Raw genomic sequence first — 27,185 nt, forward strand, 5'->3', positions numbered from 1 at the left:
AGAGGAAGAAAGCCGTGAAACTGTCACAGAAGTTCAGCATTTTAGTTCTAAATCGTCTTTTTTGACAATTGAAAAAAAGAATATGAGCTCGTATAGACTAGAGTGATTCAAGTTCACAGGCATTCACTTCTGCCATGATAAATCGTCTTCCTGTTATAAAGTACACATTTTGAAAATAGAAAACAGATCAAGAATTTTTATTGTTGTGTTGACTTGTCTTCTTACGATGCGTTACGGTTATGGCAACAACTTACATGTACCTATCGTCACCATCACAGCCTCACTCAGTTTCTTCAACACCACGTCTCGCGACCAGTGATGTCATCTTTATTTGAGAAATTCGATAATTTTCGATCGGACTCGATCTTCACAGCGCACCAAGTCAGAGTAAGAATTTCACAGTAACAGATCATGCATTGTACGTAAAGAGTTTTCACTTTACCCCGGCCTAAAATCGTACTAGTATTTGTAAATGACACTAAACGTCGCAACTCCCACCCAATCAGCAATGGGTGAAAGTTCGGCTGAGCCGATGACAAAACCCAGCACTACAGTAGCCACTTGTACGTCCACTTGTTGCAATTTGTCCACAAGAATGAAACTCTTACAACTTACATTCTCATGCAACAGCGTTCAATCAGCCATACATTCAAGGTCAAGGTGTGAATGTGTCTCACACTGCAACAATGCCCGCACAGTGACGATGCGCGAATCGTGCCCGCACACTGCGGGCACACTGCACTTTATCTGCCCGCATACTGCTGGCAATGATGCTCGTTTCGTGCGCGCACAATGCACTTTTTATGCGGGCATTGTTCCCGCACCAGTGACGGGTTCTGCGTGGACTGTACTGTATAGCTGTTTGCTACCCATATTTATGCTCAAAGTGTGACAGGAAAAAATCAACAAATTTGAAGCCATATAACGTTATGGAGACTGCTGATAAAGTACAGTATTACCTGCGGTATCAACACGTTACTGCCAAAATTGGTATTTGAGCTCAGTTTTCTACTTGCGATATTTGTGTTGTCGTCTTATCAGGAGGGAGGCAGCGGTAAATGCAGAAGTAGCAAAAAGCAATCACGAAATGCAGACACTGAAGGAGACGCTTTCATCTGCTGAGGCCCAGCGTCATAGTGCTGAGGAACGCTGTAGAGAAAGTGAAGCCAAAGTTGCAAGCTTTGAACAGCAAATCAAGGCCCTAGAAACTAACCAGGTGAGTTCAGTATGCATGTGGTTATAACATATGCAATTTTTCATTTTGTTTCATTTTTAGAAGAAAAAATTCCAGCATTTGCAATGTATCTTTACTGTAGTGGCTGTGTATCTTCTGCTTTCTCCTCGTGTCCCAAAAAATTTGTTCCTTGCAAGAAAAACGGCCATATTTTGTCATCACATGGCCATCTTTGATACGTAATTTGATGAGGGCGCTCTTCATATTTCCTGATGCAGAAAGAGAATGAAAGCATGCTATCCAAGCGTCTTGGTGAAGTGAGCGAGGAGCTCCGCAAAGCCGAAGCTAGGAATGCAAACATGACAAAGGACATGAACAATCTGGAGTCATCTTTGCAAGCAGCCAACGATCAAGCTAAATCTGCAGAAGAAAAAATAAAGGTAAAAAACAGAAAATTTGGTTACTGCATACAAATCTGCTGCCATTGAACTTGTTTTGATGCATTTGTTGTGAATCAGTTATCTGTTCGGTGAAAATTTGCCATTTAACTCTGTAGATAGTTTTGAAGGTGTATGTTTCATCCCAACAGTCATCTGTGAACATCTGTTGTTAAGGTGGTTGGAAAGGCTATTTTTGCACCAATTCTTTTCTCAGAGTTAATGTCAAGTTTCAAGCGTTAAAATCAAGATATTTAGTTCAAATTTTCAGGATAACTCCCTTAGTTAATATTTTCTCCAAAGTATATAAAAATTGTATATTTGCAGCCATGATTTTGAAATATGACACCAGTAAATATTAAAATTCAATTTTCATATTTTTTTTACATATTTGAATTTAATAATAATTGGATAGTGTTAATAATATCAAATTAGTTATAAATATGTTGACACTATTTATTGTAAGATTTGTACGGCAGGATTTGTAAATAAAATTTGTTTTATGATTTTACATGGGTTTATATATCAAAAAATTATTAAAAATTCTTTCAAATTTCAAAATGTTATTTTTCAAAAAGTACTTCAAAACAGGAAAATGTGCCGTACAAATCTTATCTGTAACCTTGTTAATAGGCTGTAAAAATTCCATGTCCATATCTCATTTCAAAGTTGGATTAAATTGGTATACAATTATGTAGGAAAACTGTTATTCTGTCAAAAATTTTGAAAACAAGCCATATTTGCACCCTCTTTTGAAGTCATAGAGCAGTTTTTTTGGTTAATCTCACTTTTGACACCTCTTGACACTCAAAGAATCTAAAAATGCATTTACAACAGCAGTCACTCACTCTGAATGCCAGCACCACCTTGTCAAACTTTCCTGAAAAACAGCAAATAATGACTTTCCCTTTTCAAACATTTTATTAACAGCTAGGGGACCTCTACCATAGTTAATACACTAAGGACTCCCCAACTTCTTCTTATTTGGTCAGTTTTTCAGAAGTTTTAACAGGCTATAACTCTGCAATGCCTTTGTGCCCAAATGTCTAGTTTTTTTTATTCCACAGAGAATGTTGACTACTTTTATATTTTAATAGTTTTGTTGAAATTTATAACTGACGCTCTAGCCTTTCCAACCACCTTAAGATCACAGTTATGTACTTTGGTTCTGTGAACAGGAAATAGAATCAGCCAAAGACACATTAGAATCGCGCATCAAAGCGCTGGAAGCCCAACTCGAAGAAGGACAAACTTTAAATGCTTCTAAAGATTCGGAAATCCAGGTTTGTCACGTGATCAAAAGATAGATGTGTGCTAACATTGTACTTAGTAACAGTGTAATTCAGACTTTTCTACTAATGCTTTTATTAAGTTCATGATATCATCTTTATGCAGCAGAAAAATGCGAAACAACTTAGCATAAACAAAAGGTCTTCTTTCAGTTACTCTCTTGAACTATAAATTATTCAGACATTCCAACATCCCATCTGCACAGGCTTTCACTAACCTTTAAAAGCTAAAATTATCAAGATTCCCTATTGCTCATCAAAAGACAAAACACTTCCACTCAGTAAATGCATCCTTGTAGCAGTAGTTGCATTCACTAAGAAATTCTGCCTTTTAGTTTGCAGTGTGGCCATATTAAATACACTAACATTCACTGATATACTGTACCCTAGCTACTAGTATCTAGAAACTGTGTGAACCAGTGATAAGGTAATTCGCTCCTCAAAAATTAAAGACTTAAACTTTGGTCAAACTTTCCTCAAGCAACTTTCAATATTCTCTTTCAAATCAAGAATAAATATAAGGGTCACCATGCAAATTTTGGTACGAGAGAAACAAATACTCAAGATTTATCGATATGTGAAATTCAAAATGGCCGCCATTTCTGTGTTTATCTCTATGGCAAAACTGAAATTTCTGATTTTCAAAAAATTAAGCCAGTGATGAGCTTCAAAATGAGTTCCCACAAGTGAAGTGGTAGGTTAAAAGTGAAACTCAACTAACTACTTTAACTGCTGAAATTCAGTTTACTCTCGGCACATTTTCTGTGATTGGAACTATAGCACAAATAGCTGGTGAAGAAGGGTTCCAAATACTGGTATGTGGTAATTCATTAGCATGAATGATTTGTTTCCCTCCAGGAATTGAAGAAAGAAAATGGAGAGTTGTCTCTACAGTTGAAGACCATTGGCACACGAGTAGAAGCAGAAGGACAGGAATCAATGACTCATCCAGACGGCGCACCGAATGGTGACATCAGTGAAACCACCAGTGACAAAAACACAATCTCACTTGAAGAACACGAAAACATGTAAGTATCCTCTGCCGCTGGTTCCAGGTGTGAAATGTGATTTCTCAGTGATGTTGTGGTTTTCAATCCATGACAAGGTATTTATATACAAAATCCCTTACCACTGATTTGTCTTAAGTACATTTGCCAGCCTGTGCCTTTCCAAACTTTGGTTTACCCTTGTGTTTTCAAAGGTATGATAAGGACGGCACCCATTACAATTGAAGCTGAAAAAGTCTTATTCACAAGTAACACTCTTTGTATATGCAAAGTCTCAAGCCGTGGTGAACTATTTGTAGCATTGTAGGCAGTTGTATATGCAGTAGACGTTTATGTATTGATCAACACATCATTGTGTTCTGAACAGTGAATTCCTTTGGATACAGAAATCAACCAGTTATGAGGGCCGCATATCTTCCAAAATTTCAGTTATCGTGAAGTACCTTAGTATAGATTGTTCAAACCTGTTAAAACATCCTTTATGAATCCCATTTGTACTAAACTAGGTCCCTAGTATCTAACTCTGATATTCGCATCCATCAGCAGACTGCATTGATTTATGGAATAACCTTTTTGAAATTTCCTGCAGATTGGGTGAAAAACTCAAGGCGATAGAGCAATTGCAAGAGGAAGTGAACACGAAAAAGGATGAAATCAGTCAACTCAGTGAAAATTTGGAACAACAAAAGAAAAAGAATAATGTAAGTTAATGAAAATATAATAAAACGGAAGGTCAGTAGTAACAGAAAATGAAGCAAGAATTTCTTAAATATAATTGCAGTATTTTTTTCGTGATAATTTTGATGGGAACTTTTATTTCTATAATTTGGTTGGATACTTATATTTATAATTTTGATAGGTATAGTATACACACTACAAGCATCAAGGTGATGTGTGAAAACACAAAAGAAACCAAACACAGAGCAAGAAGCACTGTTGCACTCTGATTTGTCCTGTCCCATCAGAAACTGTCTAGAGTTTACAGAAACGCAATTCATTCTACCACAGTAAAGCAGCATTGCTGTGAATTATTACAATGTTCAGTGGAAGTAGTCGAGCATCACAAGATACTGTACCCGAGAGATTTGAAGTAACCTGTGTTACGTTTATAATACATGTATGTACCTCAAATTGTACATTCTTGGCATGTAGTTTACTAAATAAAATTTCCTTGCAGATAGTCAGATGACTTTCATTTGCTGACATTAACATGTTATGTTGCTCAAATAGCAATGAACAATTAATGAAATTGTTTTTTTGTGTTTGAAGGATTTGCGTGAGAAGAATTGGAAAGCCATGGATGCGGTGGCTGCGGCCGAAAAGTCCACAGATTCAAAAGTTACAGAAGCCATCAAGAGTACTGAGGTAAGTCTTTCAAATATGCTTCTTCATGAAGTGAATCTCTTTGTATTACTTCTAAACCATGAGAAGATGACAGTCTAGTTTTGCAATATTTTTCTAAGAGATGATGGTAATGTTTCTTTGGTAAACTATTAATTCTAAATTCCAAAGTGTGTTCGGAATGTTCTAATTTGTCCATCATGTACACTTCTATCAGATATTTATTTTCCTTGTTACTTGAATTTTTGTTCTCTTTTTATTTTGATTTTCAAGTTTGCATTTCACATCATTTGCCTTGATGTTTTTTTGTTTTCTTCATTTCATTTCATATGCTTGCAAATCACTGCCTGACTCTCATATAGCATGTGAGTATTTATATAAGACATGCAGAAGCTCTAAAGTCATTGCTCTGCCACATTTCATCAGTTTCTGATGTTAAACCACTCACTTCACAAATAAAGCACATTTTGCAGGATCATCAGTGTGCAATTGTGTATGGCTTTGATGGTCACTGTCAAATGCAAACTGCTCTCACGGGAAACTTGCATCTGCATGGGGTTGTCAAGGTTTTAAATCGGCTGTTAGGTGTAGGCGTGTAGCAACATTATAGCAAATTTCACCTTAACTGTATGATGAGATAGACAAATACCTCATACAATCTTTAAAGGGGCAGTCATCAATCCCTGTTCCTACCAATTCGTGGTTGTTGACATTGACTGTTCATGTGACTCCAATGCTTTGGTCTCCTTTGAAAGTTGTGCTAATAAAAATTCTGCCCCCTTAAGCTACGTTCTGTACTTTTGTATCCAAACGTATTAAAAGTTGCGTCAATAATATTGCCTGCTTGCAGTGATCCCAAAACAAACAATACAACACATTTTACACCAGAATGATGGAAATGAAATAACCACATACCTTTGTAAATGTTTGCGTGGTTATCATCCCAACAGCCCTGTAAAATTATGGAAAATTCTGTACAATAAGTGGCATCTCAAAGTGGGATAATTTCCAGTTACAAACAAATACGACAAAGTCGGACAATTCTTTGTTAGAAACAAACTGAAAGTTGTGTAAAGTAAGGTATTCGGATATCTCATCGTGAAGTTTAAGATGAAGTTTGCTTTAATGCAATTAACAGCATGGTACTGAAATAAAAATGGACATTTTACCTTTGAAAGTGAACACTTGTGCTTAATATTATCTTTGATTGATTGAGTTCAATGACACTGTGACAGATACATGTGTCATGTTGTATAGGTATTTTTTTAATCCTTTTTAATCAGTGTGTCTTAGGTGATGCGGGGATAACATTGGTGTTGCTGTCTTTGGTGTTTCATTGAAACAGAAATGAGGATACAATTTCAGTGATAGAAAAATCTAACAAAACAACACCTACCTTTAAGAAAACAAGTACACATAACCAGATGGCACTGATTCACTGTGTCACCATGAATTGAGATAACATTTCTTATTAACACCTCATGCCTATTACTACATACACTCTTGAAAACTACATCACATCAGTAACAGTGAAGATGTTTCACAGGTCTTCCTAAATTGAAAAAAAAATCTCCCTGGATTGAGTCAAAAGGAAAACAAAGCGCTTCTTTCGAATGGGTTTCCATTTGTTGGCGGGGTCGGTAGATAAAGAGCATTCATCTTCAAGTTGTATATAGAGTGCGAAATTCACATTAAAAAATTTCACTGTTTCAGGAAAAACTGCAAAGCAGTATTGCAGAAGAACAAAAACTAGCCAAAGATGCCTTGCAAAGGCTGTTCCCTGAAATCAATGTAGAGTCTTCCCTGGTAAGTGCTGAATTCATCACATAGAATCAAAAAGAAAAAACCTTAAGATGTTGTTTAAAAATATACTGTTATGATTAATTATGTCACTACAACTGCAGTTATGATTAATTTTGTCACAACAAACCACTGAAGGAAGTTATGATTAGAAGAGGACATCACAGAAACTGATGACATCGTAATTTTGGGATTCCAATAGAGCCAAGTTTCTCCTCAAAACTCTGTTTAAAATTTACATGGTTAAGATGTAGTTAAAACATGTTGTTTGCTGTTTTCTGTGTTGTAGATTTGTCTGTTACAGAGCCAATTACAAAATTATACTGAAGGAATATTAAAAGACAACAAAAGACTATTTAGTATTTAACTCTTTGAATAATCAGCGTTTTTCTGTTTGAGTCCAATTGATTTGTAAATTTCTCTTTCTCACACGTGACAGGCCCATAAGGAATGGGTGGCAGCATTTCAGAAAGAAGCTGCCGTTGTGTTGGACCAACAAGCTTCCAGTACAGAAGTGAGTTTTTCTCTCTCTTTCTTTTGATCAGATGGGAAAAAAAAATACACCAGAAAGTTTTGTCCAATTTTAATACCTTGTGCAACAGCTCCTCTTAGTGGTGGTGTTCTCTCATGAGTTTGCCTTTACTGGTCTTTGCAGCTTTCATATCACCTCAAATATATCGATCAGTAACCTTGCTGCCAGTTGTTATCCGACAGTGTTCACTGTCAGTATCTTTTCCTAATGTTGTGTAATATAGAAAAATATTTCGTCGATTGTTGCGCATCCCCTTATGCTGTGATGCCACTCTATGAAAAATTTAACTCTGTTTTTGTTTGCACTTTTATAATTTTGCTGAAATGGCATTATCCTGCATGTGACACATTTGATTTGATTACTGATGGCCAATACCTGATCCCACAATTATGCACAGCAACTGCACATAATCAAGAAAAAAGGGATGATTTCCAGGTGTGACCCTCAAAATCTGATTTCTGAAAGCTGTTATACACACATGTACGTCTATGTACATCTGATTGATCATGTTCTTTGGGAGTCCCCAGCAAGCCAGCCATGTGCATAGATTGTGCCAAGCTGTGCATTCAGTGGGTTTTGAATACATCTTGACTCCACAGCTCGATTTGAAAAAGTGTCAATTACAAATGGTTGTTGTTAGAACTTAAAATTCTACAGGCCAGAGAATTGTATACTTTTCCAGAACCGAAACTGATTTTTAAAATATTTTGCACAAGCCACACACAATTGAAAGGTCAAATTTAAACTTTTGGTATTGAGATGACATATTTGAAATATGTTATAAAAGAACAATGCCACCATCGCCACAGTCTTCACTGATTTATCATACGTTCCTATCGTGATACAGGTTGAAGATTTGAAAGCCAAGCTTTCAGAGGGGGAGGAAGAAAAGAGCAAACTGTCTTCACAATGTCAGCACTACCAAACTGTCCTAGCAGATACTGTAAGTGTTATTGTCGATCCAGTATTCTCCCTACATTGTCAGTTGAAAAATCCAGCAATCTGGAACTGTGAATGCTGTTGCAGGGATGTCGTCGTATTCTGTACACCATTTATCCACACAATGCAATTTTCTTCTATGTTGATATTAATGTCCAAGCTGTATTTGAACATGCTGAAAGCAAATTTTTTTACATCCGTCCACAGGAATCAATACTCAAAAAATTACAGGGTAGTGTTGAATCTGAAGAGAAGAAGTGGAAAGATAAGATGGCAACTGTTGAGAAAGATCTTAGCCAGGTAAGGAAACTAACTATCAGCCAAAAGTCCCCCTCTGCAGTAACCTCAACAGATATCCCATTTCATCTACTATGGCAACTTTATTTTGTGCAGGAAAGACTCTGATGAACGCTTTATTGTAGGTTTATATGCATACTTGAGAGCACTACACACACATATACAACAGACTGATACATGATCTACAAGTTGGTTAGCTATGTAGAGCCCTTTTCTGTTATACTGAAAGTGAAATTTGTCAAAGCTGGCAAACATTTATGTGCTCTTTGAGATAGTGGAGCTGTGAACAAAGGTAGCATTTAAAAGTTATGGAAACTAAAGAGAACAGGTTGTGTCATGAAAGACAATATTCTATTTCAGAACAGTGTTAGAAAATCCACAATCGCTGCTATTGCTTAAGCATGACCCCATGTTCTGTAGTTGGCCTCGTACTAAGCAGGTACTTTGACATTGACAGATAGCTTGTCTTGCAGGCTAATGGTGAAATTAAAAATTTACAAGAGCAGTTACAAGCAGCCAATGAGAATTCAAAATCACTTGAAGAGGTGAGTCGCTCAGAAAGCTAGTTTCTTATTGTTTTGCTGAAGTAGTACACTGCCTTACATGAATGTCAGCAGATACTACAGAATATGAGAGAGTGTTTGTTTCACATTCTTAAACCGGTATTACTTTTCGTAATGCCTGTGTTAAGTTTTTTTCCCAAAGAAACAGCTCTGATGTCATGCTGTGTCTATTTATGAACAAGAACTCTTTTCTGCTCTGTTGTTGTTTTACAGATAAATAACTACACTTCCCCTAACTTATGAAAGGGTCAAACCGTTGGCTTTCACTTCGCATTAGAACTGGAAATGTGCAAAACAGTGTACAAAAGATCAGTGATAATTACAAATGGAATGACATAATCAACTTCAGTAATTTCTAAGTCAGCAAGGCTGGCCCATTCAATTTCTGAAATATTCATGTTTGACATATCTCAATATTATATGATGTGTAACGCATCATGAAAGACATTTGTGCATTTTAACAGACATTCAAAATCAGATTTTTATGAAGGAGGAGAAGTGTACTGCGGCATTTTGTAATACGACGCATTTTGTAACAACTTACGCAAAATGTAATAAGGGTATCAGCATTTTGTAATAAAATGGTCTACGCATTTTGTAATAAGGGTATCAGCATTTTGTAATAAAATATTGTTTGCACGATTTGTAATAAGGGTATCAGTGTTTTGTAATAAAACGCGTTTTGTAACATAAGTTAACACATTTTGTAATAGTTGTAAACATCCGTTGATATTGTATGTATTTCAAATGCTTTGTGGTTTCTAAATACGTAAAAATGTAATAGCATATAATGATGTCGATATTATATCTCACTACCGAGGCTAGGTTATCATAGTAACGCCATATAAAGGGGGTCTGAGTTGATAGTCAAAATGCAATTGAAGACAGAATGAGATTTATTGTATGCGATTTATAATTGAGAAAACAAACTGAGAAAGTTTTAGTAGGTTTTACATATAGTACTGTACTTTGAAAAGACAATATACTGCAAACCGTTCTGCATTGTTTCTCTTCAATGTTACTGTTGGTAGATGGAAAGAGAAAGGCTTGGAGATGACATGCAGAGCTCAGAATATGATAAAAGACAGCGACATCATCAACATTGACAGTGTTGTGTTCTAAGACCTAATTTTATTATACTAATGATGTACATGCCACAAAACCCACCTTATCCAGAAATGGTTCCCTTGTGACATTTTGAGGGTTTTGGTCTGATTTTTAGGGCGTTGCTACATTATTTTTACTTTTTTACTAAAGATAAACAATAAATATTGTTTTTTGGTTACAATAAAATTGTGTATTCTTATGTTTTTGCATGTATATTGGATGAAGTTTGCAAAACTCGAATAATCAAATTCTGAATTTTGCAAAATGATTGTAATGTTAGTGTACACTGTGATTTGAACGAAGCTTTTATTGACTTCATAAAAATGATGTTAGGCCAGAGAAAAAAAAATAACTTGTTCATCGGATTTTTTGGACCAAGTCCCAGGAGCGGCGAGCGAAATTTTTTTTAAATTTTTTATTAGGCCGAAGGTAAACGCGGTTCTCTGGCATTTCTGCACAGATGCAGACGAGGCAAGATAACTGTTTCCCTTTTTACCAGAAATATATCAGACAAGAAACACTGATACTGGTAACTTAATTCAATACTATATTTCCCAACAATAAACGATGTTAGTGTTTGCACAACATATTCTGAGTATTCTTGACCGCGGACATCCGGGAACTTGCGGTTTTTCACGTCATTTTTGCGTCACACTGCCGTGAGAACAAAATATTGAAGTGTGGATTTTTCAACCTTTACACCAGTATTCAAAGTTTCAACATTATGTCAATGATAAACACTAAGTTCTGTCCCTTGTCACATAATTTCTGCATTGTTCACTGTCCTGTATAGTCAAATCCCAATTCACCTCACTCGTGTGCGTGAGGTGAAAGTGACGTCACTCCGCGGTCAAGAATTTCAACATTCTCTCAGAATAAAACTGAAATGTACAGCAAATCACTGAAATCCAACAATTCAGTATTGTCCTTTAATATTGTCCTGGTGGGACCTAGCATCTGAGTTTTTTCATTTTACTTTGGCCCCATGTTTTGGCCACTTTACCACTGTCTCTACACATTTTACACAATGGCCTAACAACACTTTACTGTGATCGGAGTGAAGTTATATACCAGAAGTCATCATTCAGATCGTACTTTAACATCGACGCAACCATGTGTTTTGTCATTGCCGTAAATGTTATACTTTCGATGCAATTTCATTCAATCAGATGCACCGTCCATCTGCTGTCACGATCTTGCAGAAAAAATTGCCGAACGTAATATCAGGACAAACACTGAGTAGCGTCTTTTGAACTAACTGTTGGCCATCACGTCGAATGTTGGCGATCAAATTAATACTCATGATGTGACATGTACTAACCTTTACAAAACGAGGAAATGCGGAAGTAAGAATTTGCCGCGATCAAAAAAAAAAAATTCCAATATGCCAAAGTAGAAGCGGCGATTCCGATGAACAATTATTTTTTCTTCCTGGCCTTACAAACATTTTCCTGGAACCATCAGTTGTAGACAACAGAATCTAATATACATTTAGACATAATCGAGAAATGGGTAGTGATAAATTCTTTAGAATGTCGTCAGAAAGAGAAGCAATATGTGAAAATCATTGTAAATTTAGAATACTGGTGGCCATTCTGAATATTTAATGAGGTCATGTGACCAGTATTTGCATATTTTTGGGGCAATTGAAATACAACAATTCCAAAAATATCTTGTAACTGTGGACAAAGTTTGATAAATTCAATAGTCAGATGATATAAATAGGATACCTTGACCTGTCTGACCCCTATTAAAGGGCGCTGTGTGTAATTCTTGACTTATGAGTGATGACAAGAAAATCTGTGTAAGGTTTATCAAATCTGTGTAAAGTTTATCATAATGTATAAAGTTTACATCAAAGTCCATGGTAATGGGACTAAAAAATGTGATTTAGCATTGGGATATGATAAAATATGGATTATCTTTTACTGGAAAACTGGAAAACATGTAAAGATAATGATAAATTTATATGTTTGCGGCCATTTTGAATACCTAATTAGGTCACATGACCAGTATTAGCATATTTTGGAACAAGTGTGTCATTGTCATTCAAAATATACATACTTACTGTGGGAAATATTTCATAATATTAGGTGCTGGATGTTATGTTACATTATGCTTTGACAGATCTAACACTTATACAGAGCCTTTGTTTACATTACACTTAGCAGGTCAAAATGATACAAAATATCAGTGTTTTTTTCAAAATTTTTGTCACAATTTCATTTCAGTCCATGCATACGAGATAGAAAACAGGTTTGGTGATGAAAATTATGAATTAATGAGGAATTCCCATGAAAATAAAGAAATATGTTAAAAAATACAATATTTTATATATTGGCGGCCATTTTGAATACTTAATGAGGTCACGTGACCATAATTTGCATATTTTTGGGACAAAGTATTTTATGGTGATTCTAAAAATATAATGGTATGGGGGACAGTCTTTGTTAATTTAAGAAGTCAGACGTCATGCTAGATGGTACTTCCAAATGTCAACTCCACCCCAGGGCCTTAGGGTGCAAAGGGTTAAAGTGGAAAATAAATGTACGAAAGGTTGCAGTATTCTAAGCAACTTCTATACGTATGATATGTGTTTCTCTAAAGTTGATTGTCGATTATTTACGGTAATAAGATGGGAGGGGCACGTTAATATGTCAATGCTGACAGCTGATATTTATCAAAATATACTGATAAACACTGACGTGAAGCAGTCAATTAAAATACTGAATGATAATTTATTTTAATCATCCCATAGACAAGGACAAAATAAAGCTCTATCGACAGACCAGCCACTTTTCCTTGTATGTAAAAGGTGACAATTCATATCTACTGAGCCATGGTTTTGTTTTCTCAGATCTATTTCTTTCCTGTTGTGTTCCTCCTTTAAATCTACGCTATCGCCCATTGGTAAAATTTGTCTAGCCAACGAGCTAGGATAAGCTGCCCTGCAATACTATGATTAAGCTACATTTGATTCGCTATCCTACTGGTTATACCTGCCAAATATCCGCCATTATCATTAAATAACAGCCATAGAAAGATAGATGGACAGACAGACAGACAGACAGACAAACAGATAGATAGATACTTAGATAGATAAATAGATAGACTCAGGCACTCTTTCCTCCCTTCCCCCTCCCTACCTACATAGATGCAGACATACATACATACATAGATAAATACATACATACATACATACATACATACATACATACATACATACATACTCAACAGGTCAGATATACTTCCGCTTTAGTAGCTAAACAAGTCAAATCACTAAAGCATCAGATTATTCTGACTATTTTATTTTCGTTTAGTTTAGTTTAGTTTTAGTTTTGTTTACGTTAGATTACTTCAGTATAGTTAAGGTTATTACGAAAATAACGCAAAGAATGTATAAAGACACATACATGTAGTCATTAGCGCGCGTTAGCCCGTCGGGCGATGAGTTGCACTAATGTCTGAGTGTTTACTTTGCGGTTTTTCGTAATAATTATTATCATACATCTCCTTTTTATCAAGAATATATGCACCCGTCGTTTCCGATGCATTATTAGTCCCCACGGACACCGTCCGGGGGGACTTATAGGTTTGGTCATGTCCGTGCGTGCGTCCGTGCGTGCGTGTGTGCGTCCGTCCGTGCGTCCGTCCGTTCACGCAGATATCTCAGAGACGCCTGGAGCGATTTCGTTCAAACTTGGTACAAGGATAGTACCCTACCTCATACAGATGCACATCGATTTGTTTCACAATGCAATCAAATTTGGCCGTGTTAGAGGACTTTTTAGTTTTCACCTCCATAGACTCCCATGTATAAGGCAGTCCATAGACTTCCATGTATAAGGCAGTCCATAGACTCCCATGTATAAGGCAGTCCATAGACTCCCATGTATAAGGCAGTCCATAGACTCCCATGTATAAGGAAGTCCATAGACTCCCATGTATAAGGCAGTCCATAGACTCCCATGTATAAGGCAGTCCATAGACTCCCATGTATAAGGCAGTCCATAGACTCCCATGTATAAGGCCAAGAAAAATAAAAATTTAGTTTCTCATCGTATTCATATTGCAAAAAGGATGCAGTTACACAGTTTTTAGTCCCCACAGATAAAGTCCAGGGGGCTTATAGATTGGGTCATGTCCGTGCGTGAGTCCATCCATGAGTCCATCCGTTCACGCAGATATCTCAGACACTTTGACAAAATGTCACGTGACCTTGGTGACCTTTGACCTCAAATATACATATTTGTCCATAACTCAGTAACCACAAGTCCTAAACCTTTCATATATGGTATGATGGGACACCCTATGACACCACATATTGTACCTCATTAATTATGTGCATATCTAATTTTGAGTGAGCCAATAGAGCTAGAGGTCTGATTTTTGGTATATATGGATAACTTAGCAATAAGATTTTTTTGACAAAATGTCACATGTCATGTTTGTCCATAACTCAGGAACCACAAGTGGTACACCCTTAATATATGGTATGATGGGAGACCTTATGATGCTTCATACTGTACCTCATTAATTATGCGTATATCTAATTCTGAGCAAACCCATAGAGCTGGATGTCTGTCATACATATACACATAGATTTGTTCTGTGAAACGATCCAATAAGGCCGCCATGTGGCCATTTTATTACGATTCTTTCATGTCCTGAACTACAGCTCAGACATGTATCAAGCGAATTTATTCAAAAGTATTTTTATCACAGACCTAATGAAGAGGACTCTATCCTCTCTGAGGACCTGTAATCAAAGTACCCATTAACAAGTGGGGACTGTGTCATCAATGATGACTTGTTCCATATACTTTACAGGCATATTCTGCATCGCCCTCTTAACTGCGAGCGGGTTAAGGGTAAGCGCCATCTTTGTTTACATCGCGCGCTCATCCAACATTCGATGTACGAGCCGAGCAGCGATGTCGTGCCATATTTGTACAGTGCGGTCTTGGTGAACTTTCGTTATTACCTCATAATATTTTTCGCCCTCAACCTCATAATATTTTTCGCCCTCAAACAGTCGTAATACATTTACTTCTGTTTCTTTTATCAGAAGTTATTTTCAAAGTACAGTATGGAGTTTCAGTATGGAGCCATTCAATGACGCACTGTTTATCATCAAATATGAAAGTAAAGGGGTTATTGCATGCCCGTTACGTGCCCGTTTTTAAGGAAGCTCGATTGTATTGTTTGCGAAGGCAGATGTATAATAATTTATTTTATGTTATTATATTTTATTTTATCTGAATATCAACCTGTTGGTTGCTGGTTGTCTGCAATACATCAGAAAGAATGTCGTTATCCTCCATTTAATAAATCAACTGACTGTGTATACCAATGATTCTCTCAAATATATAATAATAAACTAGTCAAAATCTAGTAATTACCTGCCTCAGATGATCAGTTGGTAAAAATACTGATTGCCAGCTATCTACAATTAAGTCATTCTAATTTGAAATGGAAGTCAGGAAGCGATCAATTTTTGTACTTACTTAACGAGTAAACACACACTTTGTAATACCATTCCAAAGTCAATAAAATATCTGTTAATGCTTTAAAACTGGGAAACGTTTTTTAAAATTATTACAAAATGCGTTAACTGTTATTACAAAGTGCGAATTATTACAAAATGCTGATACCCTTGTTACATTTTGTGTAGACAATTCTTTTATTACAAAATGCTGATACCCTTGTTACAAAACGCGTAGACTGGTTTATTACAAAATACTGCAGACGTTATTACAAAATGCGTCAGTTGTTACAAAATGCTGATACCCCTTATTACATTTTGCGTACGTTATTACAAAACACGTCAGTATTACAAAATGACGCAGCACAAGAAGTCAAACTTTCTAACTTAGAAAAATGATATAGCAGGGCTTGAAATTAACCTTTTGATGAGGAAGTGAAAATGGACAATCATTTCTTGAAATTAGTTGTCTGGAAATTAGATAGTTAGTTATCCTTGTTAAATCAGAGTGAGTTACATGAATTATGCTAATTTATTTGAATTACTTGTTGAGGACAGTTTTAGCCTCCAGTTTCATCTCCCGTTTACCTTCAGTTTCACTGAGTCAGCCAGAAGACACACAGTGACAAATGCGTGAGAATAGAGAGAGAGCTATGGTCACCTTGAAGTGAAAAAGTTATATGATATTGTATTGGGAATAATCAAGTTTTATTTTTGTATTAGCTATTCACGCAACGTAAACTAAAATAGTTAAGTAAGTTTTGACATGGTCAGTGACATTGGTTAGCGAAGTCTGCAAACCAGCTTGGAGCAGACACTTGAAGGTGGTTTTTGCAGCATTCAAATGTTAACTATGTTACAGTATGGGTTTCTACTTTATGACATGTGTGAACAAGTAGTAGAGCATAAGACAACTATTTCCAGAAATGAATAGTCCAAATGAAAGGTGTAGTTGTTGCTGAATCTTGGACAACCAGTGACTTCAATCCCTTCGTTTATGTGTTTTTTTCAGTCAATTTATTAGCTTTTGATGTACGTTGTTTTGTAGAATCAAAGCTGTTTACTATCCATGTCAGTCTGATTGACATCACAAGCTGTGAACTTACACTTTCTGTTGTAGTTTTCCAATTGTATTCTACTTACCTACATTACACTTGAGTGTCTTTGGATGTGTCACCGAAATATGGTAGTCTTTGCTGATAACATGCAAATTTCAGTCTAGTGTCAGTTTTGAATGCATAGCTTCACCACGGGGTATCGTTTGTGTTCTAATGTGTTAATGCATGTGTGGCTTTCCCTTCTCATGTCTCTGTTCCCTCCATCACTTCTACTTAGCTTCGGCAAAAACTTCAGTCCCGAGAAGTAGAAAACGAAAAACTTGCTGCAGAAAAAGAGAAAACTGCAGGCGACTTGCAGGTGGCCAGCGAGAGACTAGAGGTACTGCTGCTTGAGAAAGAAAAATTGCAGAGTGAGGTTGAATCTTCGGGAGGTGGGGATCTTGTCCAAGAAAAGGAAAACTTACTGCAGCAGTTGGCCGATGCCAGTAATAGCATGGCTGAGTTACAAGCTCAGCTTGATGCGGCAAGGAAGGAAAACAGCGAAGTGGAAAATCTCAAATCTGAGAAAGAACAGAAGAACGAGGAGATAGCCAGTGCGAATCAGACTATCGAGCAACTGAAATCCGAACTCGAAAGCCTTAAATCAAAAACGAGTGACACTGTCTCAGAGAGTGAAGAAAGCCTCCAAGCTGAAATTCAGCGGCAAGATGAAGAGCTGAACCAATCCACCAAGACTCTGGAACAGTTGAGGGCAGAACTTGAAGCCTTGACACAGCAGAGGGATAGAACAAACAGTGATATGGACCAGCTGAAAGCAGAATGTCAGAGCAAAACAGCAGACTTGGAGGCTGCCAATGAGAGTGCTGAGAAGCTAGAAAAGGACTTGGAAGTGTCGAAACAGAGTCTGAGCGAGACCAACAATGACTTGCAGCAAGTAAAACTGGATGCTGAACGAAAAGCGCAGGAGCTTGAGCAAGCAAATGCTAATGTTGAAAGGCTGCGAGGAGAGTTGGATGACATCAGAAAAGAAAGTGAAAGCAAAGTGGGCGGGGATGATTTTGACAAACTCAGGGTAGACAGGGATACAATTGCCAGTGAACTTGAGGAAACTAAGAAGGCGATCGGAAACCTTCAAGGTGAACTTGAAGAAGTGAGAAGACAATCTGAGGGAAAAGTTGAGGTGTCACAGTTAGAGCAGGTGAAGTTGGAAAAAGAGGACGCCGAAAAGGAGGCAGAGGAAGCCAGGAGAAGTGTAGAGCAGCTGAACAGTGTGGTGGCAGATTTGAGGGAGGAATGCAAGAGCAAAGTCGATGCCAGCGAAGCAGACAGGCTGAGAGAAGACGTGGTGCAAAAGGACAATGAACTGGAATCGGTCAAGGCAAGCCTGGAACACATGAAGGGTGAGCTGGAAGAGTTGAAGAAGCAGCTGGAAGGCCAGGTAGACGTGACTGAAGTTGAGACTTTGAAATCTGAGAACCAATCCAAGACTGAGGAGTTGGAGGCAGTCAACAGAGAGAAAGAGCAGCTGGGCGCAGACCTGGCTGATGCCAAGAAACAGCTGGAAGACAAGGTGGATGCCTCAGAAATAGAGAAGTTGAAGGATGACTTACAGAAGAAGTCCGAAGAGACAGAGTCTGTCAACCAGCAGATTGCAGCAATTCGTGTCGAGCTAGAATCAGCCAAGAAGGAACTAGAAGAGAGACCCGACATGGAGGAAATTGCCAACATCAGGAAAAAAGCAGATGCATTTGAGTCCACCAACAGCTATGTGGAGCTTCTCCGCGCCGAAGTCGAGAAAGTGAAACAGGAGACGTGCAAAAAGGATGAGGAAGTCACGGAGGCCAACAAAGAAAGGCAGAAAACGTCTGAAGAGTTGGCGTCCCTGAAGGAAGAGCTTGAACAGCTGAAGGCTTCACTAGATGCAGCCAAGCTGGAGTGTGACAGAAAAGTTGACCAATCAGTGGTTGAATCTGTGAGTATACCCCTGCAAGGGTAGCGATGGTGTGATGTGTACATGGGCCATACAAAGCAATGCTTGCATGTAAAAAAAAAAGACAAGTGTGTGGAGTTATACAGCATGCTAAAGTGCCCATCCTACTCTCCTAAGCCTCCTGCTCTATCATAGCATCATGCCATTTCACCAAGTTTGTAAACGTTGGCAGCAAAGGCCTCCTTTACGCTCTGTGCCTGCCAGCCATACCTGCGTTTACAGCTCATTCCCTGAGCTTGCTTTGACTATACGGTCAAGCGACTGCCTTAATTTTGTAAGGTCTTATTTGCGACTCACAATAAGCATTTAATTTGTATTCAGATCTACTAATCCACAACTGCTGTGTATAATTTGTGATTTGACAGTGGTTGTCGTCTCTCTGCCCTTCTAAGTTGCTTTTACTTGGTTTTCAAAACATATGCTGGACACTTTCATAACAGGTATCATCACTCAACTTTGTTTTTTCTGGCAGCTTTTTGGCCAATGTTAAATGCAGCAAGCTGCTAGGACACTGTTTTTTGCCTATCTGTCATATGTTCTAAGCTGGTGTACATCAAGTTTTATTTGCAGTTTCTCATGAATTTTTGTAAAGGAACTGAGCAAAATTGCATATCAACACACTGTTTTATAGAGAATTGGTTTGTTTTGCTGTAAAGGAATATGTTTAATCATCTTGTGATATATATTTTCTTACATATTTCTGTGTATCCTTTATTGAAGAGTTTGTTATAATGGTGACTTCTTTTACAAACAGCCTTTGGCTGTTTTCATTACACATACCCGCAATGTTAAATCACTTGCTAAAAGTGTTTCCGGGATCATCGCTAGAGAATTTACCCACTGTATGTGGAGATTTAGGAGAAGAATTGCCAGCCAGGAGGCAATTCTTCAGCATTACTGCTACCATTTTCAAAGGGATCTGAATAACTATTTAAAAGTACTGTTGAATAAGTTTCTTCCGTTGTGTGTTTATCATCCAAGTGAAGACCCTAATGTCACTTTCTGACTCGATAGTCAAATGGTATCAGTTCATTGAATGTTTGAAGTGTGAGAAAACAAGCAGTAGAATAGATGAATCAAAACTGACAACCTGGTGTCAAGGTCATAGTTCAACAATACATATGTAGATGCAGTAAATGTTGATGGTTGATTTTCATTAATTCTCACCGTAGGAAATCGTAAAGCTAATGAATTAGTTTTCATTTTGCTGGTGTAGTCTGCTATTAATGAGATCACACATGAAATCAGCTTGTGCCAGGTCATTATTGCAGAGAATTTTGCACGCTGCTTAGCTGTGCTGCCAGTTTAAGTCTTCATTTAGTTTCCACGGCAGACTGAACAGCCTTACTGCACAGAGTATTGAAACTCTATCATGATTGTTGCATACACTTTTACATAAAATTCATATCACAATCATTCTGCTGTGATGTGTGACCAGTGGTACTAAAATGTGGAGGGGATTGCAATTTCATTTATGTTGCACCGAAATGCCTGGATGAAAATTTTCACCACAGTACCAGTGTGAAGTTTTGGACTGTTATTACATACCCTAATTCCTTTGAATGACCCGCCATTCTGCGGGTTAATATAGGGCTGTGCAAACTCTGAGCCCCAAATTGACCAGCTCAGCACTGGACTAATGATAGCTGTTGGTATCAAGCAATGTGCGCCATCCTGTGTGGCTGATATGCAGTGAAGCGTGCATTACATATATAGTCATGCATTTTTTGGCTCAAATGTACATTGTATAGTGACTCACAATTGCACTTTCATCAGTTACAGCCTAAGTTCGACATTTCACCCTTTTGCACAAATTTCACTTTTTGTGCATCTCTCTGTGCTGGCTGGCAATAGAGCCTGTTATGTCCCAGTAGGCTTTGCAGCATAACTAACAGCATGAAACTAAGGTTTATCGAGTGATACCAATCATTACCAATCTCCTCCTCTGGTATAGACTTATAGATTCGTCGCCTGAGGGCGCTCTCTACGCTCCCCCCTCAAGCGACAGATCTTTCAGTCTACCTCTGGTATTGAATGAATATTGGATTGCTCCTCTTAAAGGATACAGTTTGAGGTGGAATAATTTTCTAGTGAGTTTTACAACAAGGCTGTTGCATTTTCCTCCCCAGCTCGAGGTTCAGCTTAAAGTGAACAAGAAGGAACTAGCTGAAGTGATGGAGCAGAGAGTGGCACACAAAAGCCAACTTGAAGCTGCCAATGAACAGGTATCACAACTGAAGAGTGACCTTGAAGCTGCCAAGGCCAGCAGTGACAGTGCTAATGATGGTGCTAAAGTTGCTGATCTCCAGAAGGTAAAGCCACAGCTTCAACTATTCAAATGTAGACGTTCAAGTAATATATTCATTGGTTTACCTGGCATTTTCAGTAATGCAGTGGGTTCTTAGATTTGCCTAAACAGAGTTATTGATCAGTTTGCTAGTATGTGTGTGTTACAACTTCTCACAGGTAAAAACAGAAATGTTTGAACTTTGATGAAGGGGTGATAGAAATTTACCAAGGTGTACAAGTTCTCACCCCAGTTCTCACCCATCTCCGTTGCTTACCAGTTCATCTCAGGATTGACAACAAAATTTTGCTGTACACTTTCATGGCTATTCACAATCAGACTCATGCGTACATCAGTGATCTACTCCAGCCCTATATTCCAACTTGAACACTCTGTTCATCAACCATGAAACTTTTAACATGTACAACCTACAAAACCATCCCTTATGGTGGCTGTGTATTTTTGTACACTGCACCTTAACTGTGGAACACACTACCACTCGACATCAGAGAATCCCCAGACACGGAAACTTTCAAAAGAAAATTGAAAACACATATGTTCTCCAGAGCATACAGGGTGGTTTAGCCATTGACCGTCACAGAGCAAAACACTGTTTTTGGATGTGGCACTATATAACTTTTCTGATTGATTGATTTATTGAAGATGTTCACCTTACATTTAACCAAGCTTGCTGTCAGTATACATTGGTTTCATTCCCCTTATTTTGATCGGCTCAAATTTTTATGCTTGAGCTACATAGTGAATAGAATATATTCCTAAAGTTTCTGTGACAGAAATAGTTAAAGTGAAAATATAGCCATTTGGATATCAATAATGTGCATTTGGTATTTTTGAACAGCAAGTAGAAACACTCTCAGAAGACCTGAAGAAGGAGAAAGGACTGACCAAAGATTTGGGCACAGCGGCGGCAAAACTTCAAACAATGCTCAAGAAAACTCAAGCATCACTGGTCACCGAGAGGGACAACAACAAAAAACTACAGGAACAGATGAACAGCAAAAAGGTAAGTACCACTCTTAGTACAAATACACAATCAAAATGAATCCTGGAATTCACAGAGTTTATGGTAGTCAACAGTAAAATGAGTCACTTTTGAGATGACTATGTACTCCGTGATGGAAGCCATATACTTTGCATACTTCTAAAAATGTTCAACGTGCTGACATACATCGAGAAGCACCCTTCTCTGAAAAAAGTTGCATAATTTTGTGAAAATGAAAAAATTTGGTAAATATTGGTATTGGAACTATTAAAGGGACAAAGTCAGCCATTTTTCATGAATTTTGTTTGATACGAGATACTACTTATATTGTTTGACATGTTGAAAGATAATGAATGGGTGACAATGCATGTATTCAACCCTGGATTTAGACAAATTAAATGAAACCATCGCAAAAATGAATTAATCATTTTCGCTATGGTTTCGTTTATCATCTTTAAAAGCGGGGTCAAATATATGCATGGTCACCCAATTCATTCAGTATCTTTCAACATGTCAATCAATATAAGTGGTATCTCGTATCAAACAAAATTCATGAAAAATGGCCGACTTTGTCCCTGTAAAAAAATTGTGAACACGCAGTCTCAAATGTAAGGGTATCAGGGACGGTTACTTGGCAGACATTTTTCACACAGACTTTTCTTACCCATCAGTTGGGGTAAAGTGTCTGGTGGAAAAAAATGTCCTCGGAGCAACTGTCCCAGGTCTAGAGAAATTTTTCCAAAAGCTTTCGAGACCACACATTGAATCTACACTTTGTGTTTGCTAGAAACTTATTGCATCGATGTATTAAAAGATAGCATCTCAATTTCATTATTCCTGTTCTGTATATTTTCACATTGCTGTGGTGTAGACAACAGGAAGAAATGTGTGCAGTTGACAATTGCTGTTCCAAAAAAACACTGACACTTATCAGCCAACATTCTATGCATGGTTTCTCTCGGTATGCATGTAGTTCACTAGAGGGCTTTCATGGGAAGTTCATCTGAATGTACCATTTGTTTACCTCTTCCCATGAATGATGAGTAATGAATGTTTTGTTCTGTAGTTTCACTAGTTTTGACATGTGTCTTGTCATGTTCACCACATTATATGGCACAGTGTGTTTCACCGAGAAAATCTCGCACATTTGGATTTTGTGTGATTTCACCTCAAGTATGCTTGGATGAATATTTGTGATATCAAAATAAGAAAACTTTCAGCCAAGAAAGTGGCACGTCAGGCTTAAGTCAATCCACTGCATGACTTCCATGTCAAAACTAGAGTCAAACTGAATTAAATGTAAATAATATATGTTCAGATGATCACATGATTATCACATGGCACTAATCCTGAACTGTTCACTGACAATTGCATGATTTAGTACCCTAGACAAAATACAACTCTTTCTGCAAATGGATTCATGCCTGTGATTAAGACTGCAATCTTGGTAACTTTAATGGTAACCAGAGAAGTGCAACCAATTTGGGGAGTGCATTGCTGTAAAATATGCTTAGGTGCTTTAAACTTTGTAAATAATCAGAAATTAAAAAAAATCTAAACTCTATGAACCAACAAGCATGTCAAATCATCATTGACATTACCTAGTCCGAGCTAATTCAAATTAAATCATGATGTAAATGTGTGCTTGTCAAAATAAATGCCAATGATGTAAGGTGAAAGGTACAGTTCTAGGTGTGGTGGTTCATGTTACACAATTTCACTCAACAAACAGATAAAATTACTCATTAATATGTGAAACAATAAGTTTTCAAGATGATTCACAAGCCTTACATGTCCGTTTGTGTAACTTTCAACATGATAAAAAACTTGGGTAATACTCAGATAATTATATTGGCTCCTTCACAATGTTTTATGTTTCTTCAATTTTAATGTGATTTATGCAGGCAATGTTACTAGTTCCTGGCTTTCAAGTCTCTGAGAAATAACACTACTTATAGCTGTAAAACAGTGAATTAAAAACATTTCAACCAAAAAAGCACCTGTACCCCATAGACGGTTTTAATGAATCATTATACTATAAAATTCTCATAGAGAATTTATTATATTAGAAATACTCAAAGGAAAATTCATTCACTTATGAAAGTTTCTGGAAGCATAATTTGAAACCAGCAACTACAGAAAGTGTGGAATACAGAAGTGGCCAATACAGAAGTGCCCTTATGTAAAGGCAGTTTATATTTCTTCAATGAAAACCGATACCCTTTCAGCCTATGTTTAGTACTCAGTTGATTCTTTTTACTTCAAGTCAGAACTTTAAGTCTCTTTCACTTTTGTCTGTTCTCCTTTTTTTCGTCGATTTTTTTTCCCTTTCTTTTTCTTTGCTGTTCTTCTGTATCCTGATATATTATGTAGGAAGTAGAAAGTGCGCCCTCACAAGTCCAAATTGAGAAGGAGTTAGCTGAAGCTGCAGAAGAGGTACTTCTCCCCACAAAAGTTAATTTTCTGACGTGATTCTGCCAAAAAATGTCAATTTTTTTAAGCAGTAGAATAAGTATGATCATTGTATGCTTTTCTAGATTGTTGGGTGTTGGTCTTTCAGTGATGTGTCACTGTGTTGTAAAACTGTCTGCTTCTCTCTCCCACTGTCTTCTTTCTGCATATTGTCATATTCATCCTTCGTAACCAGACAGCTCTCCTCATTCACTGCAGGTCATGTCTGATGGCTAATAATTTTCAGATCTATTAACGTCTGTTTTAAAAAATTTATGAGCTCTTGTACATTTTGTTCTGCAACTCTGTTATCAAATCAGAGAGAGCATCGTTCCATAAATATGGAAACATTCAAGGGCCATAATCTTTTTGTAGCATCTTTAAACATTGTACATTACAGCAATTGTAAATACAGTCAATGTTTACCTTGCAATTAAGAATGACGAAAGACAAAGAACAAAAATGATTTCTACAAGCAACATTCATTACCAGAATTTTAAAGACAGTTTCTGATTTTAGCAGACCTCAAAGGTTTGTCCGATTGATGCTGTTCTAGGGAGTCTAAAGCAAGCAAGGTGCATAGCAATTTGCCATGCTATCTGCTCACCTGTTTTCAGATGTGTCTGTAGAAAAAAGTTGTTCTTCAGAATTAGATATTCTCTTTTGCTTTTGAATAGCAGATTTCTGTGAAGGATCTACATGTAATTTGTATTCTACTGATTTCTCTCTGCACTCAAATGTACAGTCAAATATTGACTGTTTGTATTTAAATAAAATGTTTAAAGATCTTACAAAAAGGAATCAAACGTAAAACTTTGATAAACACAGATTTGTACATATACAGCTTGGTGATGGATCTGTCTCAATGATTTCTTTTCATGCCAAAACATGACACTCAATTTTTGAATAAATAACCTAGTACAAAAACCATGTCATTCTGTAAAGAAAATTCACTCAGTAATCAGTTGCCACTGACCTAAGGAAATAAAGTTGAGCAAAATTGCCCTGCCATTTACAAATTGACTCCTGTTCGATCATCACATATTCCAGGCTATTCTTCCTTGTGAATTTTTTTTCTCGCATACAAAACTTGAGTAGCATCTGCCTCCATTGTCATTACAATTTAGGCGATTATTATCTGGTAGACATGTTGAAGTAACTACCAGTGTTTCAGTAGTAGGGTAGTGTTAACAAATATTGGAATTTTATTATGGCAGTTTGTTCCGCGCCTCTTGTTGAAAAGGGAAAGGTAAACTCTCAGAAAGTAGTCAATTATTTGTGTATCAAAGTTAAGTACATCCAAAAGAGTCTACGATTTTGATATTGACATAAGGCTTGGCAGATGTTACATGAAGAGTTTTGTAGTGAAAAAGAAATTCCATGACACGCTACCATTGTGTGCTCTCTCATCTCAAGCCATGCATCATAGGCTGTGTTCTTGAAAGTCTCGGCTCACATACCTACCAAAGGATACTGTATGGCTGTGTGCACACATTCATTCTCTACTGATCATTGTACTCAGCTCTGTCTTTGTGCGTGTAGCTCTTTTACATGTCTGCTTTAACATCGCAATTCCAGCCCTCTCATGGGATAGGTTGACAAAAGTTGTTGCCACTGTACAATATATCCTCTCCTCGTTTCTGAAGATCAGGACTTCTTGTTATTCATCATATTGGGAAACCAATATCACTGGTACTTACGTGCAAAATGATCAATACAAATGCATTACCATAGTTGTATGTTCCCTTATGAAGGATAGACTATTGTAAATTTATACCTAAAAAATTGTAAACCATATCAGAACATTGACATTTTGTCATTATTTAATCTCCATAGTTTGGGTTGCCATTATGTACGCTCAAGATTGCAGTAGTCTCTTTTCTTTGTGCATCTCAGTCAATACTTCTGCAAATTTGTCATATCATATCACTTCATATCAAAATGCAGGGTGATAACATTTTACAGCTTGAATCCACATACCAAACAATTATGAATTTTTAGGTTCGTTCTGTTTCAGTTTCACTGTCATGAAAACCAAAGTTGCACCCCACCCTATATGAGTCACTGTCTGTAAGGTTGAACAAAGTGTTATTCAAACAAGAACAGGCCTTGCCATATCATATTCAGCATAAAGTATAATACGTCCTTTCCTAAATTTGAAGTCCCTGCCTCAGATTTGAAATACCTCTCATGTTTACAGTTCATTCATCCCCTCGTAGGCTTTAGATGTGCAGATTTTTTTCACTGAAAGTTTCATATACGAGCATCAGCTTTTATTGAGTAATATTACTAGTACATCAGCAAAAAGTCATTTCAGGAAGCGTAACATTTCAAAATATATTGAAAACTAGGGAAAAAATCAACTTGATAAAAAAATCAGCATAGATGTTATATTCAATGTGTCCTTATCTACAGATATTTATGT

The 27,185-nt window shown here is 37.1% G+C and overlaps 1 protein-coding gene across 4 annotated transcripts in view; it reads left to right on the plus strand.

Annotated features, from left to right (window-relative positions):
• LOC139149656 (ribosome-binding protein 1-like) overlaps positions 1 to 27,185 on the plus strand; it is a 52,537-nt gene that overhangs the window by 20,708 nt on the left and 4,644 nt on the right. Inside the window, exons 7-21 of one of the 4 annotated variants that reach the window (XM_070721510.1) lie at positions 1,042 to 1,216; positions 1,453 to 1,614; positions 2,790 to 2,894; positions 3,759 to 3,928; positions 4,497 to 4,608; positions 5,177 to 5,272; positions 6,962 to 7,054; positions 7,488 to 7,562; positions 8,428 to 8,523; positions 8,727 to 8,819; positions 9,290 to 9,361; positions 17,307 to 19,001; positions 21,149 to 21,331; positions 22,166 to 22,330; positions 24,683 to 24,821. In XM_070721510.1, the coding sequence (XP_070577611.1) occupies positions 1,042 to 1,216; positions 1,453 to 1,614; positions 2,790 to 2,894; positions 3,759 to 3,928; positions 4,497 to 4,608; positions 5,177 to 5,272; positions 6,962 to 7,054; positions 7,488 to 7,562; positions 8,428 to 8,523; positions 8,727 to 8,819; positions 9,290 to 9,361; positions 17,307 to 19,001; positions 21,149 to 21,331; positions 22,166 to 22,330; positions 24,683 to 24,781 (3,391 nt within the window). In that variant the 3' untranslated portion in view covers positions 24,782 to 24,821. The remainder of the gene's footprint in view (positions 1 to 1,041; positions 1,217 to 1,452; positions 1,615 to 2,789; positions 2,895 to 3,758; positions 3,929 to 4,496; positions 4,609 to 5,176; positions 5,273 to 6,961; positions 7,055 to 7,487; positions 7,563 to 8,427; positions 8,524 to 8,726; positions 8,820 to 9,289; positions 9,362 to 17,306; positions 19,002 to 21,148; positions 21,332 to 22,165; positions 22,331 to 24,682; positions 24,822 to 27,185) is intronic. The other 3 variants (XM_070721509.1, XM_070721512.1, XM_070721511.1) reach the window with 3 other exon arrangements.

This window comes from Ptychodera flava, chromosome 14 (genome assembly GCF_041260155.1).
Source record: "Ptychodera flava strain L36383 chromosome 14, AS_Pfla_20210202, whole genome shotgun sequence".
NCBI lineage: Eukaryota > Metazoa > Hemichordata > Enteropneusta > Ptychoderidae > Ptychodera > Ptychodera flava.